Source organism: Petromyzon marinus, chromosome 29, assembly GCF_048934315.1.
Source record: "Petromyzon marinus isolate PM22_M1 ecotype Great Lakes invasive population chromosome 29, UKy_Petmar_22M1.pri1.0, whole genome shotgun sequence".
NCBI lineage: Eukaryota > Metazoa > Chordata > Hyperoartia > Petromyzontiformes > Petromyzontidae > Petromyzon > Petromyzon marinus.
In genome coordinates this window covers 874,062-892,685 of record NC_133695.1, presented here as the reverse complement: position 1 = coordinate 892,685, position 18,624 = coordinate 874,062, and the positions used below count along the sequence as shown (strand labels likewise).

General features: G+C 44.0%; 1 protein-coding gene across 1 annotated transcript in view; it reads left to right on the top strand.

Annotated features, from left to right (window-relative positions):
* Positions 1-18,595, top strand: part of LOC116947385 (choline/ethanolamine transporter flvcr2a-like) — a 31,879-nt gene extending 13,284 nt beyond the window's left edge. Inside the window, exons 6-10 of the mRNA XM_032963048.2 lie at positions 1,352-1,462; positions 2,993-3,098; positions 4,145-4,256; positions 6,088-6,146; positions 7,409-18,595. Coding sequence (XP_032818939.1) covers positions 1,352-1,462; positions 2,993-3,098; positions 4,145-4,256; positions 6,088-6,146; positions 7,409-7,501 — 481 coding nt within the window. The 3' untranslated portion in view covers positions 7,502-18,595. The remainder of the gene's footprint in view (positions 1-1,351; positions 1,463-2,992; positions 3,099-4,144; positions 4,257-6,087; positions 6,147-7,408) is intronic.
* Positions 18,596-18,624: the final 29 nt, after the last annotated feature.

The window sequence follows — 18,624 nt, the reverse complement described above, 5'->3', positions numbered from 1 at the left end:
ATATTTGGATGCTGTGGTTTTGTGATAGCACACTGGGCTTGCAGTTAAGAGGTTGCCGATTCAATCTCCTGGTGTGGCAGTCGAAATATTGGGCAATATTCTTAAATCCCACGACCTCTGACCACCCAGCAGTATAAATGGATGCATCACAGTTAGTTGACTGGCAGGTAGCATCTGGTGGGGAAAATTCTCGGGACTCCTACCTCTTCTAGGATATCAGGCCAGCTTAGAAGAGTAGGCCAAAAAATACCCTGTGGGAAGGGCTCTTCAGCTTTCTGCCAGCAGTGGCGTGAGTCAGCACTTGTACGGGCTGCGAACTTACCCACTAAAGCGTATAAGCAAGGCTTGTAGTTTCTAGCAAGTCATTTGGACTGAGATAAATAAAGAATAAACGTGTTATTTCCAGAGGTGTATCATAGGTTATCCTTTCACACAGTGGCCACAGGACAAGGTGTGTCAGCTACGCATGCATTTTTCTAAGGCTATGACATATTTGAACCAAAACTACATTACATCTGCCAGAAGTACTTGAAGGCTTTATATGATAAGTGTACAGCTAACAGCATCAGTTCAGCTCATTTAACTAAATCTTAAAAGTTTTATTTTGCTTACATTTTTTTTCTCAATTCTATATTTCGTGCCTCTTCCAAAACGTCTGGCAAGCTTGGAAGAGTGACCTCAAGTTCCCTCTAGAGGGCCTCTCTTGAACTCCCACGAGTGGAGAATCCCTTCCGCCAGCAGAGGTGTGAGCAATCAATTGCAGCGCTGCACATTTACCTTTTTATGATTCGTGGTTCTTTACGATTCTCCACGATTGCGCTCTTTGAGGTTTTGTACAATATTGTGTTTTTTTTCACTGACAGCCCAAGGTGTGGAGAGAGGGTACTTTGCCAACAACATCTGGTAAACCAGCAGTTATTTTACAAGCCTAACTGCTGATGAGCCCCAGATGCATGAAATCGGTCCAGAGTTTGCATGCTGGATTAAATATTGTACTGTCAGCGTAAGTCTTGGACGGTCGTTATGCTGATGAGAACAGAAGTCAATTTTGTATTTAACTGTGGATAGGGCAACAGTTTATGTGATGTATTACCCACAATGCTTTACAGCGTGTAAGAGTAGGCCGCATTTATCCTCTTGAGCTGTTCGGGAGAACTGCCTTCAGTGGAGGGGGCACTGGTGTAAGGAACCTATTGCAGGCCTGTAAATTTTGTTTTACCTTACGCGTATATCAAACACGGCATTGTATACGGTTGACATGTAAGCGTCACGGCTTAAATCATACGACATGTTTTCATTCCTGCTGCGCGAACCACTGCTTCAATGATCCTTGTGTTTGTCTTACTTGCAGGCAGACAACGCTTACTGTCTACATCTTGTCTTTCGTCTTCATGGTGGTGTTCACATTCACACTGGACCTGGGCTACATGTGGTTGGTCTTTCTGACCGCTGGCCTGCTCGGGTAGGTGGGGTCTTGTATCCTCGTAGCGATCAGTCCAAGTCTTACATTCTAAGTGGCAGGGTGGTGCATTGGTGACGGTTGCACCTCGCACCAAAGACCTTTGTTCGATTCCCACTCGGGTGCCTTTCCGTGTGGCGTCTGTATGTTCTCTCCCTGTTTTGCATTGGTTACCTCCGGTTTCCACAGTTCCCTCCCGTAGCTAAAATCCATCCAGTGTAACTGGTATTGTCCAAAACGTCCCACTGCTGAAACATTCCTGCAAATTGCTGAATTTTGGCTCTCACACAGCAATGTCGCCCCCTCTTGCAAAACCTTGACAGGACCATCAAAAACTCCAAAAAGAGTTTTGAGGCTGAGTGAGGTTTTGCTGGGTAAACATGTCTTACAATAACATTACTAATTCGTTTTTGTATCCTTTATTTAACCAGAAAATGAAATAAGAAACTATTTGAGACCCATAAGACATTTGTTAATTGCAAGGGTGACCTGGGTTATGAAGTGCTTTTGTGAAATCTAGATTGAAAATTTGAAAATGCATTTCTTTAGAACTGCTTTTTGTGTTTAGTTTGTTGTCCTTCCCCGCACCTCCGATTAGCACAGTTGGCTACGTACGGTGAGAAAGAAGTTCAACATACATACATACATGCATGCTCATAAATCCTGTTCCCTGCTATAGATTGTTCATAATTAACATGTCCACTAAATTCACTGAAACTTAAACAAATAAGCGAGTGTTCATTGCCAATGTTTGCATAGCACATTTTCAGCAGGATAGCAGCAATATAATTACTGATGACAATCAGGCATGTAACAACATTGCTTCAATTATTAAAACCGGTCGTTCCACTTGTGATACATGCATCAAAATCGGTCATATTCAACTAAGTGCAAGTTGTAATTGGTGCATGTAGCCGCTGCGGCTACTCGAGGCGCTCCAGCGAGTGTTAAAACAAAGAATCGATTCTTGGATGAAATAAAGAGCCCAAATAATGACGATTCATCGAATTGAGTGGAGTGAATCGTTACACGCCTAATTGCAATAATGAGTGCATTGGTTTTTATATCACAAATTGTTTACAACATATACAGTTACTTAAAGCACCAATTCTAAAGGAGATTGTTTAAAAAAAATTACCAACCGATGACCTCTGGATCGCCAGTCCAGTGTGCTCACCGTGAGCACTGCGGCAGCATCTCCCGGCACGGCAGTTGCAGCAATGGGGGCAAGTTTCTCACATTCCCCCTTCCCCCCACCACCGCCCTCCCAGCGGTGTAAATGGATGCATCGCAGTTAGCCGATCAGCAGGTCGCTCGTGGTGAAAAAAAAAAAGCGTGGGTACTCCCAATTCTTCGAAGGCGTCTGGCGAACGTGGAAGAGTAGGCCAAAAAAAAAAATACCCGCGAGAGTGGCCGTTTATAGCCACTCCCGTCTAGTGGAGGCCTCCCACCAGCAGCGGCGTGGGCAAGCAATTTCACGGCTGCATGTTTACCTTTTCGTATTTGTACACACCGCACGTGCTTCTTGTACAGGTTTTTCATGACGGGCTACCTGCCTCTTGGTTTCGAGTTTGCCGCTGAGATCACGTATCCCGAGTCCGAGGGCACCTCCTCCGGGCTTCTCAACGCGTCTGCACAGGTGCGCGCGCATGGATCCCTCAAGCAGCTGTGCATCATCATCATCATCGTCGTCGTCATCATCGGCCATGCTCGTTCCACTGCTGGACACACTGTCCATATCACAACATGAAAATGCAGCGGTGAACAATGCTCCAGCTCCTTCTTCGACGTCTCTCATTTCACGTCATTGCAGAGTCCCACGAGACGTACAGTATTACCGCGAGTTGCGTTACGTTCAAGGGAGCAAAGTTTCCACACGAGGGGGGAGGATTGCCATTACTATGTAAAGATAAAAGTGCAGCCCTGGAATTTATTGCTTGCGTCTAACTAACGAACTAAACGATTTATATTTCACCGGGTAAGGCCCACTGAGCTATGTAGCCCTTTTTCAGAAGTGACCTGGCCACAAATGATAGCCCAATGACGTGGCTTATCATGTGGAACTTTGTAGCAGCTAAATATGTGTACTCTAAACGCATATTTCTAAATTTGGAGGGAAAAAACAGAGGATGCCGAGAAAAATCTAAGCGACCACGGGGAGAGACAAGCAAACTCCAAATATACAGCAGGCACCAGGGTCGGGATCAAACCCACGACCTCCTGTATACCAGGCGAGGTAGTTAACATCTCGCCACCGTGGCACACTTGCTGGTGCAAGAGCCTACGCTAGACGGCTTGATAACTGATTAATTCGATTTCAAAAAGTAATATAATGACCTTGTAAGGAGGAAATAAATCCTATGAAGGCATTTGGCATCGAGTTTTTTTCATATCCCTTCCAGAATCGGAAGTAAATGTCATTGACAAGCTACATGCCTTGCAATAGGTGTCTATTTGGTGTTTGAACATCTTAACACCTCCTGTATTCATGCCAGAAGGGGTAAAGTATTTTTTTATAATCTTGAGTGAGGAGCAGCAAAACGATTTAAACCACAACGCTCGTAAAGATATTTATTTTTCACAAGCTCGGTGACTCGGCATTCCCGATAATCCACTGACGGATATTTGTGAATGAACTGCACTCGCTTGAAGAGAGATGAGGCTGATTGTCAATGTATCGTGCAGATCTTTGGCCTAATCTTCACGCTGGTGCAAGGAAAGCTGACGACCTTGTACAGTCCGCTTGCAGGGAATATCTTTCTGTGTGCCTTCCTGCTTCTGGGGTCCATCCTCACTGGTGAGATCCATCCCCGCACCGCCCGAGTAGCACAGTAGGCTACGTACGGTGTCAAAGAAGTTCAACATACATACATACATTATAGAGCTTTGCCACTTCTACCTGCATATATATGGTTCAAAAGCATAATTTGTGAAAAATATAAACTATTAAACTGGTTTTTATTTCACCAGGTAAGACCCCCACTGAGCTGTATAGCTCGTTTTCAGAGACGATCTGGCCATAAATCATAGCTCAACGAATTTGCTTATGTGGAAATTCATAGCAGCCAAATACTCTAAATATGCGTTTATCTTAATACTCTAAATATGTGTTTATCTTAATGTGGAGCGAAAAACCAGAGGACCCGGAGAAATATCCACATGACCACAGGGAGAGAAACATACAAACTCCAAATATACAAACGTCAGGGTTGGGATTGAACCCACGACCTGCCGTATACCAGGCGAGGTAGTTAACATCTCACCACCGTGGTGCCCCCAAAGTGTGCAAATAATCCTGGAGAGATGTGAGCTTGAGGCGACATTGAGAGACAGGAAAAGGAACGCGTGCATTCGAGAGCATGCGCATGATAATGACATAATTTAGACGGTTTTGAAAATTAAGTTTGCTTGTGCAGTATACATCATGGTTTAGAAGGGTTCAGAGTCGTTGGTCTAGAATAATGTCGGAGTGGCAGTCAAGAAATGGAGCGATGAAATCTGTTCACGTTCGGGTGCTAGGTGTGTTGTTACATTGCAGGCGAGTTCGACGTGATGATGGCTTGAGGGGATTTTTTCAGACTCACAGCAAAATAATAATAATAACCAGTTGCTGTTTTGTACTTTTAAATAATCTCATCCTACAACTGTTATTTGACATTGTGCAGCCTTTAGAATTGATAGGAAACAATAGCTGTGTTGAACCAAGCTCATTTGTATCTACTGTACGTTAAGTACTTTTCATAAAAATATGCCCACGTAAAAAAATTCATCTGTGACCATTGTGTTTTGTATATACTGTATACGTAAAACCACAAACTTATCCGGTGCTAATTTGTGTGATCAAAACAAAATGTGCTTGTGGTTACCAGTCTGCCCTCACTCATCACCATCCCACACAGTGAATACAAACTAAATGAGGATCTTGTACCCGTCAGAAATTTTAAAACATTTGTCGAGAAAACTTCGTCAGAATGCCGTTGAAGCGCCAGGCAGCGCTGTGGTTGGCTTGCTTGGCTCGCATTCGACTCAAACCCATAATCCCTCAGGGGGGTAACGATAAAGTTAAAGGGGCCGTACCGGTGCATGCACGTGGGATCGACGCTGCGTGAAAACCATTTTCCGGCTGTCATTCAACCCCGCTCAAGTCGATGTCGCCTTCAGTAATTGTATTTGCTGGCGTTGCTGGCACGTCGTGCATGGTTTGAGGTGATTACCGCATCACGCGGCGCTTTCAGATACACTTCTGCGGCCGTCTGGAATGCTCTTCCAATATTAGGAAGCCACTGGAGCTATGCACTTTTAAATCAACTGGATTGAAAACTCATTTGTTTAGAACTGCTTCTTGTCTTTAGTATGTTGTCCTTTCCCCGCACCTCCGATTAGCACGTGACTGGCTACGTACGGTGCGTACATACATTCCCCTCCCCTCTCCCCCCCTCTTTGTCTTTATTGATAATTGAATACCACTTTGTGGGAGCTCCACAGCGTTCATGCTTATGGGTAGACCGAGCCCCATTGTGTGAGTGGTGAATTTTGTGCCACTGCCTGCCAATGGAGAATGCTTGTTTTGAGCACGGAAACACCTCTGACTTGTACCGTTCCCTGTTTTGTACGATTTGTTTCTGAAGCACTTATCAAGTCAGATCTACGGAGGCAAAGTGCGAATCTGGGTTTTGTGAAGGCGGAGGTAAAACACTTGCATTCTCATTTGTTGCAATTAAACGTTATTTTATTTCTGTTAATTCCCCCCCCCCGCCCCCTCCCCAATTATGTTTGCATTATGCTATCGGCATCGGGTCATGCGAAAAATAATTCTCCATTGGGATCTCTCGCACAGCAGTGTGTGCGACCCTTCGCGTTGAGTTAGAGCAGGGGTCGGAAACCTGCATGCTCCGAGTAACTCTTGAAGGACTGCTGCTTCGTGATGGTTACTTAGTAAGGAACGACCACCGCCGAGTATTCACAACGTGCATTGCGGCTCTTGAAATTTTGAGGGCTTTTTTTTTGTTACTGAATTCGAGAAAGTGGCTCCTCTGGTTGTTGTGGTTGCCAACCCCTGTGAGAGAGATAGTGTCTCGCGGAACGAATCACCACGGCTCTACCTCCAAGATCCCTTCCAGCGATCTGCTCCACACAATAGAGGGCAACACTTCCTGCCTGCTCTGCATGAGGTTCACCGATATTTTAGTTCTCAGAAACTCAATGTTGCATTATTAACCTTCAACTTGCTGCTACACGGGAGAACCCAGTTTGACCACGTGGCACCTTGAACTCAGAGCACCCTCAACAAACAACTCGCATTCATCAATTACGCTGCCTTGCAGGTGCGAAAGAAGTTCAACATTTTATCCTTAATTAAAAGGAAAAGTACTTTGACTTAAAAGCCACCTGGCCACCTCTATTGTTACCATTACACTATTGAGAACAAGTACTCTTTTAAAATAATAAAGTTTTTGGCTTGGTATGACTTTGGATTTCGGGTCACAAAATAAGGATCCGCTTAAGCGCAACGTGCACTCGTAATGGGCGTGTAATCGTTCATCAAGGTATTTATCAGTTCATAAAAATGAGTTAAAATGCTCACGATACACATCTAAACTTGTGCTATTGAGAATGTATAATTCAAAAATCGTATACGTTGTAGATAATTTTGTCATGTAAGTCCTGCGGCTACTAGAAGTTTTTTTACCGGAAGATACGAGTGTTTGAGTGTTCTTATGTACATCGATACCTTCATTCGGACACCCTTGGAAGTTCGTTATTTCTAACTTGTTTTTTTCCCTCCCATGTACAAACATGCACAATGATAAATGTGTGATCCGGGCTTCTGCAAGACGTTTGAAATATCCTTTAACCGTGGCACGTCACGGCACGGTACTTATCTATCTTTGCCATGTACTTGACCTGTATTGATGCGGTGACCCGTTTCCTTTGTGGTATTACTGGCAGACGATAACTGGGACTCCGGATGAAAAGCATTCCAACGGGCTCTCGCCAAACACCTACTTGCCCGTCTCCTGCAACGAAGGTTCCTCTATCTGAGCGCAGACCAGAGGAAGACCGGCGTGTGAACGTTTGGTGGCAAGCCTGCATTTTTATTCAGCGATAAAGTTGTGCTTGTGGGTTGATATATGTGAAAGCATCATGTGGTTTTACAATTCAATGGAAAGCTTTAATATCAAGTATTATGAGAGAAAAGAACACCCCAAGGTGCTTTTGAGATTCACTCAATACGGTTGGAGATGTTTGATTTTAAAGCAATCAGTTGAGCTGAATGAGCACAATTATTGGATAGAAGTTTTTTTTTTTTAATTTGTGACTTGCAGGTTTGTAGGTCGCACGTTCGGGCACCATGCATTCCCCTTTAGGTTTGTGCAAAGCCATTCCTGGGTCACACTTGACCTGGCAAAAAAAGCCTCCAATTGTAGTCCTCAGACATTCACACGAGAGCACAAGGAACCCCCCCCCCCCAGCTGTTCCTAGGTTTGTGCCTCCTGCTTAGTAGTGCAAATGACATAATTCCATATCTTGCGCTCAGTTAAGTAAATCCACTGTGAAAAAAAAATTATATCCCTTCTACGTGACTTTACTGTAAGAACCAAGAATATAAATCCACTGTATTATTTTTTTTAAGTACGGAAGCATTTTTTAAAAATTCCTTTAAACTTTTGAGTTGTATTAGTTGAAGGAATAACAAAAACGTTAATTCTACTGTACACTTACCACTTAGGCTTGTTCATATTGTTTAAAGCTGCAGATTTTTTTGTTCATTTTTAGCATACATTCCTCAATTCATAAATGTGCACTTTTTATCCTGGATAGTTGCTTGACACAGTGAGTAGGGGGATTGTTGCTTGACACAGTGAGTAGGAGGTAATTAGTTGCTTGACACAGTGAGTAGGGGGGGATTGTTGCTTGACACAGTGAGTAGAGGGATTGTTGCTTGACACAGTGAGTAGGGGGGGATTGTTGCTTGACACAGTGAGTAGAGGGATTGTTGCTTGACACACTGAGTAGGGGGATTGTTGCTAGACACAGTGAGTAGGGGGATTGTTACTTGACACAGTGAGTAGGGGGATTGTTACTTGACACAGTGAGTAGGGGGATTGTTGCTAGACACAGTGAGTAGGGGGATTGTTGCTAGACACAGTGAGTAGGGGGATTGTTGCTTGACACAGTGAGTAGGGGGATTGTTACTTGACACAGTGAGTAGGGGGATTGTTACTTGACACAGTGAGTAGGGGGATTGTTGCTTGACACAGTGAGTAGGTCGATTGTTACTTGACACAGTGAGTAGAGGGATTGTTACTTGACACAGTGAGTAGGGGGATTGTTACTTGACACAGTGAGTAGGGGGATTGTTACTTGACACAGTGAGTAGGGGGATTGTTACTTGACACAGTGAGTAGGGGGATTGTTACTTGACACAGTGAGTAGGGGGATTGTTGCTTGACACAGTGAGTAGGGGGATTGTTGCTTGACACAGTGAGTAGAGGGATTGTTACTTGACACAGTGAGTAGGGGGATTGTTGCTTGACACAGTGAGTAGGGGGATTGTTACTTGACACAGTGAGTAGGGGGATTGTTGCTTGACACAGTGAGTAGGGGGATAGTTATTTGACACAGTGAGTAGGCGGGATAGTTGCTTGACACAGTGAGTAGGGGGATAGTTATTTGACACAGTGAGTAGGGGGATTGTTGCATGACACAGTGAGTAGGGGGATTGTTGCTTGACACAGTGAGTAGGGGGATTGTTGCTAGACACAGTGAGTAGGGGATTGTTACTTGACACAGTGAGTAGAGAAGATTGTTACTTGACACAGTGAGTAGGGGGATTGTTGCTTGACACAGTGAGTAGGGGGATTGTTACTTGACACAGTGAGTAGGGGGATTGTTGCTTGACACAGTGAGTAGGGGGATTGTTATTTCACACAGTGAGTAGGGGGATTGTTGCTTGACACAGTGAGTAGGGGATTGTTACTTGACACAGTGAGTAGAGGGATTGTTGTTTGACACAGTGAGTAGAGGGATTGTTGCTTGACACAGTGAGTAGGGGGATTGTTGTTTGACACTGAGTAGGGAGATTGTTACTTGACACAGTGAGTAGAGGGATTGTTGCTTGACACAGTGAGTAGGGGGATTGTTGCTTGACACAGTGAGTAGGGGGATTGTTGCTAGACACAGTGAGTAGGGGGATTATTGCTTGACACAGTGAGTAGGGGGATTGTTACTTGACACAGTGAGTAGGGGGATTGTTGCTTGACACAGTGAGTAGGGGGATAGTTATTTGACACAGTGAGTAGGCGGGATAGTTGCTTGACACAGTGAGTAGGGGGATTGTTGCTAGACACATTGAGTAGGGGGATTGTTGCTAGACACAGTGAGTAGGGGGATTGTTGCTTGACACAGTGAGTAGGGGGATTGTTACTTGACACAGTGAGTAGGGGGATTGTTACTTGACACAGTGAGTAGGGGGATTGTTGCTTGACACAGTGAGTAGGGGGATTGTTGCTTGACACAGTGAGTAGAGGGATTGTTACTTGACACAGTGAGTAGGGGGATTGTTACTTGACACAGTGAGTAGGGGGATTGTTACTTGACACAGTGAGTAGGGGGATTGTTACTTGACACAGTGAGTAGGGGGATTGTTACTTGACACAGTGAGTAGGGGGATTGTTGCTTGACACAGTGAGTAGGGGGATTGTTGCTTGACACAGTGAGTAGAGGGATTGTTACTTGACACAGTGAGTAGGGGGATTGTTGCTTGACACAGTGAGTAGGGGGATTGTTACTTGACACAGTGAGTAGGGGGATTGTTGCTTGACACAGTGAGTAGGGGGATAGTTATTTGACACAGTGAGTAGGCGGGATAGTTGCTTGACACAGTGAGTAGGGGGATTGTTGCTAGACACATTGAGTAGGGGGATTGTTGCTTGACACAGTGAGTAGGGGATTGTTACTTGACACAGTGAGTAGAGGAGATTGTTACTTGACACAGTGAGTAGGGGGATTGTTGCTTGACACAGTGAGTAGGGGGATTGTTACTTGACACAGTGAGTAGGGGGATTGTTGCTTGACACAGTGAGTAGGGGGATTGTTACTTCACACAGTGAGTAGGGGGGGATTGTTGCTAGACACAGTGAGTAGGGGGATTGTTACTTCACACAGTGAGTAGGGGGATTGTTACTTCACACAGTGAGTAGGGGGATTGTTGCTAGACACAGTGAGTAGGGGGATTGTTGCTTGACACAGTGAGTAGGGGGATAGTTACTTGACACAGTGAGTAAAGGGATTGTTGTTTGACACAGTGAGTAGAGGGATTGTTGCTTGACACAGTGAGTAGGGGGATTGTTGTTTGACACAGTGAGTAGGGAGATTGTTACTTGACACAGTGAGTAGAGGGATTGTTGCTTGACACAGTGAGTAGGGGGATTGTTGCTTGACACAGTGAGTAGGGGGATTGTTGCTTGACACAGTGAGTAGGGGGATTGTTGCTTGACACAGTGAGTAGAGGGATTGTTACTTGACACAGTGAGTAGGGGGATTGTTGCTTGACACAGTGAGTAGGGGGATTGTTACTTGACACAGTGAGTAGGGGGATTGTTGCTTGACACAGTGAGTAGGGGGATAGTTATTTGACACAGTGAGTAGGCGGGATAGTTGCTTGACACAGTGAGTAGGGGGATTGTTGCTAGACACATTGAGTAGGGGGATTGTTGCTTGACACAGTGAGTAGAGGAGATTGTTACTTGACACAGTGAGTAGGGGGATTGTTGCTTGACACAGTGAGTAGGGGGATTGTTACTTGACACAGTGAGTAGGGGGATTGTTGCTTGACACAGTGAGTAGGGGGATTGTTACTTCACACAGTGAGTAGGGGGGGATTGTTGCTAGACACAGTGAGTAGGGGGATTGTTACTTCACACAGTGAGTAGGGGGATTGTTGCTAGACACAGTGAGTAGGGGGATTGTTGCTTGACACAGTGAGTAGGGGGATAGTTACTTGACACAGTGAGTAAAGGGATTGTTGTTTGACACAGTGAGTAGAGGGATTGTTGCTTGACACAGTGAGTAGGGGGATTGTTGTTTGACACAGTGAGTAGGGAGATTGTTACTTGACACAGTGAGTAGAGGGATTGTTGCTTGACACAGTGAGTAGGGGGATTGTTGCTTGACACAGTGAGTAGGGGGATTGTTGCTAGACACAGTGAGTAGGGGGATTGTTACTTGACACAGTGAGTAGAGGGATTGTTACTTGACACAGTGAGTAGAGGGATTGTTGCTTGACACAGTGAGTAGGGGGATTGTTGCTTGAAACAGTGAGTAGGGGGATTGTTGCCTGACACAGTGAGTAGGGAGATTGTTGCTTGACACAGTGAGTAGGGGGATTGTTGCTTGACACAGTGAGTAGGGGGATTGTTGCTAGACACAGTGAGTAGGGGGATTGTTGCTTGACACAGTGAGTAGGGAGATTGTTGCTTGACACAGTGAGTAGGGGGATTGTTGCTTGACACAGTGAGTAGGGGGATTGTTGCTTGACACAGTGAGTAGGGGGATTGTTGCTAGACACAGTGAGTAGGGGGATTGTTGCTAGACACAGTGAGTAGGGGGATTGTTACTTGACACAGTGAGTAGAGGGATTGTTACTTGACACAGTGAGTAGAGGGATTGTTGCTTGACACAGTGAGTAGGGGGATTGTTGCTTGACACAGTGAGTAGGGGGATTGTTGCCTGACACAGTGAGTAGGGAGATTGTTGCTTGACACAGTGAGTAGGGGGATTGTTGCTTGACACAGTGAGTAGGGGGATTGTTGCTAGACACAGTGAGTAGGGAGATTGTTGCTTGACACAGTGAGTAGGGGGATTGTTGCTAGACACAGTGAGTAGGGGGATTGTTGCTAGACACAGTGAGTAGGGGGATTGTTGCTAGACACAGTGAGTAGGGGGATGGTTACTTCACACAGTGAGTAGGGGGATTGTTACTTGACACAGTGAGTAGAGGGATTGTTGCTTGACACAGTGAGTAGGGGATTGTTGCTTGACACAGTGAGTAGGGGGATTGTTACTTGACACAGTGAGTAGGGAGATTGTTGCTTGACACAGTGAGTAGGGGATTGTTGCTGGACACAGTGAGTAGGGGGATTGTTACTTGACACAGTGAGTAGAGGGATTGTTACTTGACACAGTGAGTAGAGGGATTGTTGCTTGACACAGTGAGTAGGGGGATTGTTGCTTGACACAGTGAGTAGGGGGATTGTTGCCTGACACAGTGAGTAGGGAGATTGTTGCTTGACACAGTGAGTAGGGGGATTGTTGCTTGACACAGTGAGTAGGGGGATTGTTGCTAGACACAGTGAGTAGGGAGATTGTTGCTTGACACAGTGAGTAGGGGATTGTTACTTGACACAGTGAGTAGGGGGATTGTTGCCTGACACAGTGAGTAGGGGGGATTGTTGCTTGACACAGTGAGTAGGGGGATAATCGTTTAGTTGTAGGACCCACGAGCTTGCCTCGATTTTCCAAAGATTGACCAGATAGATGAAATCAGTTATGTGAGCATGAAGTTGACATGCACACCAACCGACATCCCGGCCTGTATGGATGATGGTGATTTCGAGTAACAAGTATAATTTTACATTGAGGTGGTTGAACCAGATACGAGTCGGGAGTAGTGGAGGGTATCGCTGTAATGCCTCCAAAATCTCGGCAAGCTGGTCTCAAGGAGTAGGAGCCCTGGTCTGTTACGCTGAAGTCCCAACTAGTTGCTGCAACAATGAAAATTATTGCCAATGAATGTAAAACCGTAAGCAACCCTGTACATCATGAAAATAACAACACTATAAAGTGTGACAAACACGTGTGAAATGTAGTCAAAATCAATACATTTACTTGTGTTTTTAATGCTAGATACAAATATAGTGAACAAAAATGAATTCAAGAACTGTGTTTACAGTGTAAGTGCTGCTCATTGTTGAGCTGTGTTGATGCTCTCCGAGAAGAGGTACAATGAACACAACAACGGAGTGGACCAAACAGAATGAAAGATAAACCGGGGAGTGAAGGGCAGCAGGAGAGAGGCACAAACGGAGTGTCAAGCAGCGAGAGAGGCAGGGCTACTGAGACAGCTACATGGAGATACCGCCACCTACTGGCTGTGTGGACGCGCTGCACGTGTAGTTAGAGGCCATCCATTGAGTCCGTACGCATGCAGGGGGGACGGGGGGTTAACCCAAATGCGCACCGCTTGCGTGTGGGGGGTCTACTGACAGTGTGCGCATAGGAAAACGGGGGGGGGGGGGGTGGGGTGAAGCCTCGAAAATAAGTTGTCTACATTGCCCTTCAAATGAGTTAGATAGTCCAGCGGTGGACTATCTGTTTGCTTAAACACGTTAATATTATTAATCCTTGATCGTTTGTGCGTCGATTAAATATCGGTTGTTCTTTAGAATTCGAGGGGGGGGGGTGCGTCAGGCGAACCTACGCAGGTGGGGGAGGAAGTCCACGTGCCTACAGGGAGGGGGGTAGGGTCAAGTTTTGACAGATTTTTGCTGCCTACTCAATGGATGACCCCGTAGCGAGCTGGTGCGGCTAAGTGCGAAGTCTGGCTCGCTGGGGCTTTACTGTGATTAACGGGGTTTTTTTGGGTCACAAGCGACTTTATCTGCTAGACAAGGCAGGTGCTAGAGCAACGGTCTCTAGAGACCGACAATCCCACATCTTTGATATGTGCTGCATTTCCCCACATTAATTTATTTTGGTATTATATTTTTAAGCACTTCTTTGTCATCAGCTTTACAAAAGCATGGCATGTCACCTGCGCTAGCAGGATCCAAACATTTTCTGTTATATTTTAGCACAAGAATTTAAAACCAAATGATTGAGAATCAAGGAAACGTGAACAAAGATAATTTATAAACAGTAAAATTATACTCGGATAAAATCTGCACGTACTACATTTTGCGTTTATTTATAATATCTGCAATCGATATTAAAACAAAAGCACTTTATCCAAAAATAATCATTGATATTTTACGGCTGAAATACGTGGACCAATTTAGTACAAGTGATTTTTCATGATCCGGCAACGTTCTGAGTGAGTAAGTTAATCATTTGGCGACGCTGCTGCTGCTGCGTCGGCACGGCACACAAACAAATAGCAAAGCAGCTTGCATCCCGTCAATGACACTGCGGAAACGGGGACAAAAATACACAATAGGCGACATTTCAGGCGATGGCCCTACCGAGCACATGCATCGCACATACATTGTGCGCTATTAAGAAGGGCCATACCAAATGCTTCGCCTATTATATATAGATTTTAAGGCAGTGTTATTGACGCATGTGTTCAGTTCATCGGAGTTATGTATTCGCATGTTGGGGGATTATATAAGCCCGTTGGAATACTCTGCCTGCAGTTTGCCATTTGCTCCAAGCAAATATGAAATGACCCTTAAATTATTTATTCATGTAACATACTGCACAGGGTGTCCATGAAGGTCATCATCATGATCCATGGGTAGATAGCCCGTAGGTTTCCACTACATTTTGTCATTTGTCTATATGAAGGTATTATCTGCTGTTAAAGAAGTACAAAGAGCAGTTTCCATTGCGTGGTTGAAAGATTGGCAAAATATTCCTTATTCCTAAACTGAACAGGTCAAGCAATCCTTAACAGCCAATGCTGTAGCAACCAAGTGGAGGTTTAGAGCGATGACACTCCTACGATAGAATGTTCATACTACCCAGTGTGTTTGTGTGGTTTTATTAACCTCCATGAAACTTCTCTGTTTAATATTGGATGATACCATTTTGGACACACCCTATATGGGTATACATGTTACATATAAACCAACACATGTTTTGTAGGTGATTATTTTTGGTTTGGCTTGCAAAAAGCTCGTTTCTAGTTGATGTGCTTTTGTTTTAATATAATTTACTTTCACAATACATTTATTTTATTAAAGATATTTAATTTAATATTTATATTTTTTACTTGCCCCAAGGATGAGCACTTGGTGTTTTTACAGTTGTGGTTGTTGTTTGGCTTTATGCATGAGCATTCAATGTGTCATGTCGCCATGATCAGGTTATTATTTGAAAAGGAATACTGCATTCTTCAGTGCTAGTATGTTTTGTTCATTTGTTTGGTTGTTGTATCTGTAATAGCTAGTTTACATGAAAATATGATACCACATTAACAATAATGCGAGCACATTATTTTACATGTGTTTAAAAACGCATGGAAAGTATTTGGAGTTGCTGTATTATTTCCACGGCTGATACAACAATACCCTTTACACCAATCATGGTGCAGTCTTCAACCTTCAAAGACACCGTTCAAACATTGCCATCAGTCATTCCACTTACAATGTATATCACGGTAATGTTGCAGCCCTGCAGATTCTTTCTTATGCCGCTGCTGGCGGGAAAGGCCTCTTTCCTCCTTACTAATCCGCACAACAACCTGCACAGTGTGGTGAGACCCTCGCCCAGCGGAGGATTTACGAAGGGCTGCTACACGTACATCTGTATGAAAAGTAGTTCCGTATTGTTGTGTTTTGTCTCGTGGTAAATTATGATGTAAAAATGTCCCAGCAATTTATCCGTTTAAAATAAGTTTATTTCAGGTTTAAATGTAATGGGTTAAAATATCAGCAAGTGCGCTCACAATTAAGTCCATACGTTATGCTGCACACCACTGCACATTGCTTGTGCAATACGGGTATTTTGGGTTAGATCGTGTAAATATAAATGTGTCGTTAAACCTGCCAATTCGTTACTCGTACAGCGCACCGGTGTGTTGGAGTGAAAATCCGCAACATTTACAATCACAACAATTACATTTACAAAATATTTTAAATGTCATAGATTTGCTCTCCAACACACCGGTGTGCTGTACTCGTAACGAATTGGCATGTTCTGTTTACGTGACAAACCTTACTAATTGGCTGTGTCAGGTGGTGGCGGGTTTAACGGCAACATTTATATTTACTTCGACCTAACGCAAAAGCACCTGTGTTATGGATGATATTGATCGCGAAAGCTGCTACGTGTCAAACTGGAGCGCGTGTGCTCCAAGTCTGTGTGCCCACCGCGTATGCGAGTGAGTACTACGCACGTTTTTGCACAGTCTGATCTTATAACAAAGTGGAGGCTGCCTTAATGGACTTTCTTGTTCATTTTGTTAGAAGTGGTTCTGTAAACGCACCGGGTTGTTCTGTACGTTCATAGTTTTTTTTTCTGCCGTTACATTTTTGATGCGTGTGCCCATTTTTAATCATGGGATATGTAGATTACTTTTAGATGTACCACATTTAGTTAGGGGTTCTGTTAGTATTGAAATGCGTGGATTAAGTTTTCAATGTAAGAGCTATACAAGTTGCGTTGGGTTTTTGTTCACGATATGTATAGTAATATTATACTGTATGGAGTCATCAGCGTGGAACTTCCTACTGCTGGGCAAATGCTTCTCCATTTAATTCCATTCCATTTTCTTAATTCTAGTTTTGTAGATGCCTCAACTCTTCGATTCTCTCCCACTGCCATCTCCTCTTCTGTCTCTGCCTCCTCTCCGTATCCACTAGATAAATTGTGTCAATCTCAAATATAAAAAAACCTACAATAATAATATCGAAGAAAGCTGCACAATTCACTGTTGCGATTCGAAAGAAAACCCCCCACATTTTTTGCTGTGCTACCACAGTACCAAACAATCCCCACATCTACTTCTGAAGTACCTTAAATAGACGTGTTACTATTCTAAACTTTGGGGGCACGTGTTTTAAGACCTACGCAAGTTTCACTCAGAGCTGAAAAATCCAAATTGTATGCAACATTTAACGTGCAGTTTAACACGTAGGCTTTCGCGACCAATATTATTCATATGAATTTAATGTGCGGCCATTTGTTAGGGTTCCGAGACCAATAACGTGCCACTACATTTCAGAACAATGCAACGCGTGTTGTGTGATCCTGGGTGCCTGTCCACATTTGAACCCAGTCCCTGCTCAGCGCTCAGGGATGGTATTAGTCACATGGCAGAAATCTCTTTCGAATACGTTGTGTATATTTAACCAAAGTAGCGCAATTTTCGTTTTATCTTGTTCCGAGAGTCAAATTGTATGCAAGTATTGTGAATGTGTTTCTAACTTTTCACAAGTCGCCATGTCGTTTGTACAACAGTCACAATGTTTAAACAATGGTCCAGTTTTTCATAAATGTTCGTGCTGGATTGGCATACCGGTGTATATTTTCAATGTTCGATACAGAGAAATAAATATACAAACATCTGGTTACGTATTAATTCGGTCTAGTTGCAACCCTTTTTATGTTTAATTTACAATCATAAGTTGCTCTAAAATGTTAGGTTCGTTTTAATCAGTGTTGAGTAGGTCCACATTTTGTTTTTCTTAGTCGCGTCAACAACCTGTGGAACTTTGTCAACCTTAGTCCAAGATTTCACTTTGTCAACCTTAGTCCACGATATCACTTTGTCAACCTTAGTCCACGATATAACTTTGTCAACCTTAGTCCAAGATATCACTTTGTCAACCTTAGTCCAAGATATCACTTTGTCAACCTTAGTCCAAGATATCACTTTGTCAACCTTAGTCCACGATATCACTTTGTCAACCTTAGTCCAAGATATCACTTTGTCAACCTTAGTCCACGATATCACTTTGTCAACCTTAGTCCACGATATCACTTCGTCATGCTCTGTGTCTTGTCGACTAAAGCTCTCTCGTCCTACTCACGCTCGAGCTTTGGTGGTTCGTCGCCCGTCTCCACGCGTCGACCAATGTCATCTTCCACTGCGTCACCGCTGACGCACACAAGTGCAAAGTCGACGAATATTTACCAATTTCCTTTACAAAGAACAACTGTTCGTGTTCGTTAAAAAAAACTTTACTTTTCTCAAGTCCCACCTTCAATCACGCACAAGCAAAACATTTTTATTTTTATTTAAAACGTGTACGAGCACAAACAGGCGGTAGTTAGGCCGCTGCTTTTCTCCAGTAAGTTGCCCGCATGTTGTGTGCCTTAACTGGGGGTCTTCTAGCTGTCCCTGCAAGGTGTGATGGCGCTTGCCTGCGGCTTGTCATGACTCTTCTTATCAATAAAGCAACGAGTGTGTGGCCTGTGCAGTATGTGCTTCTGTCGGTGTG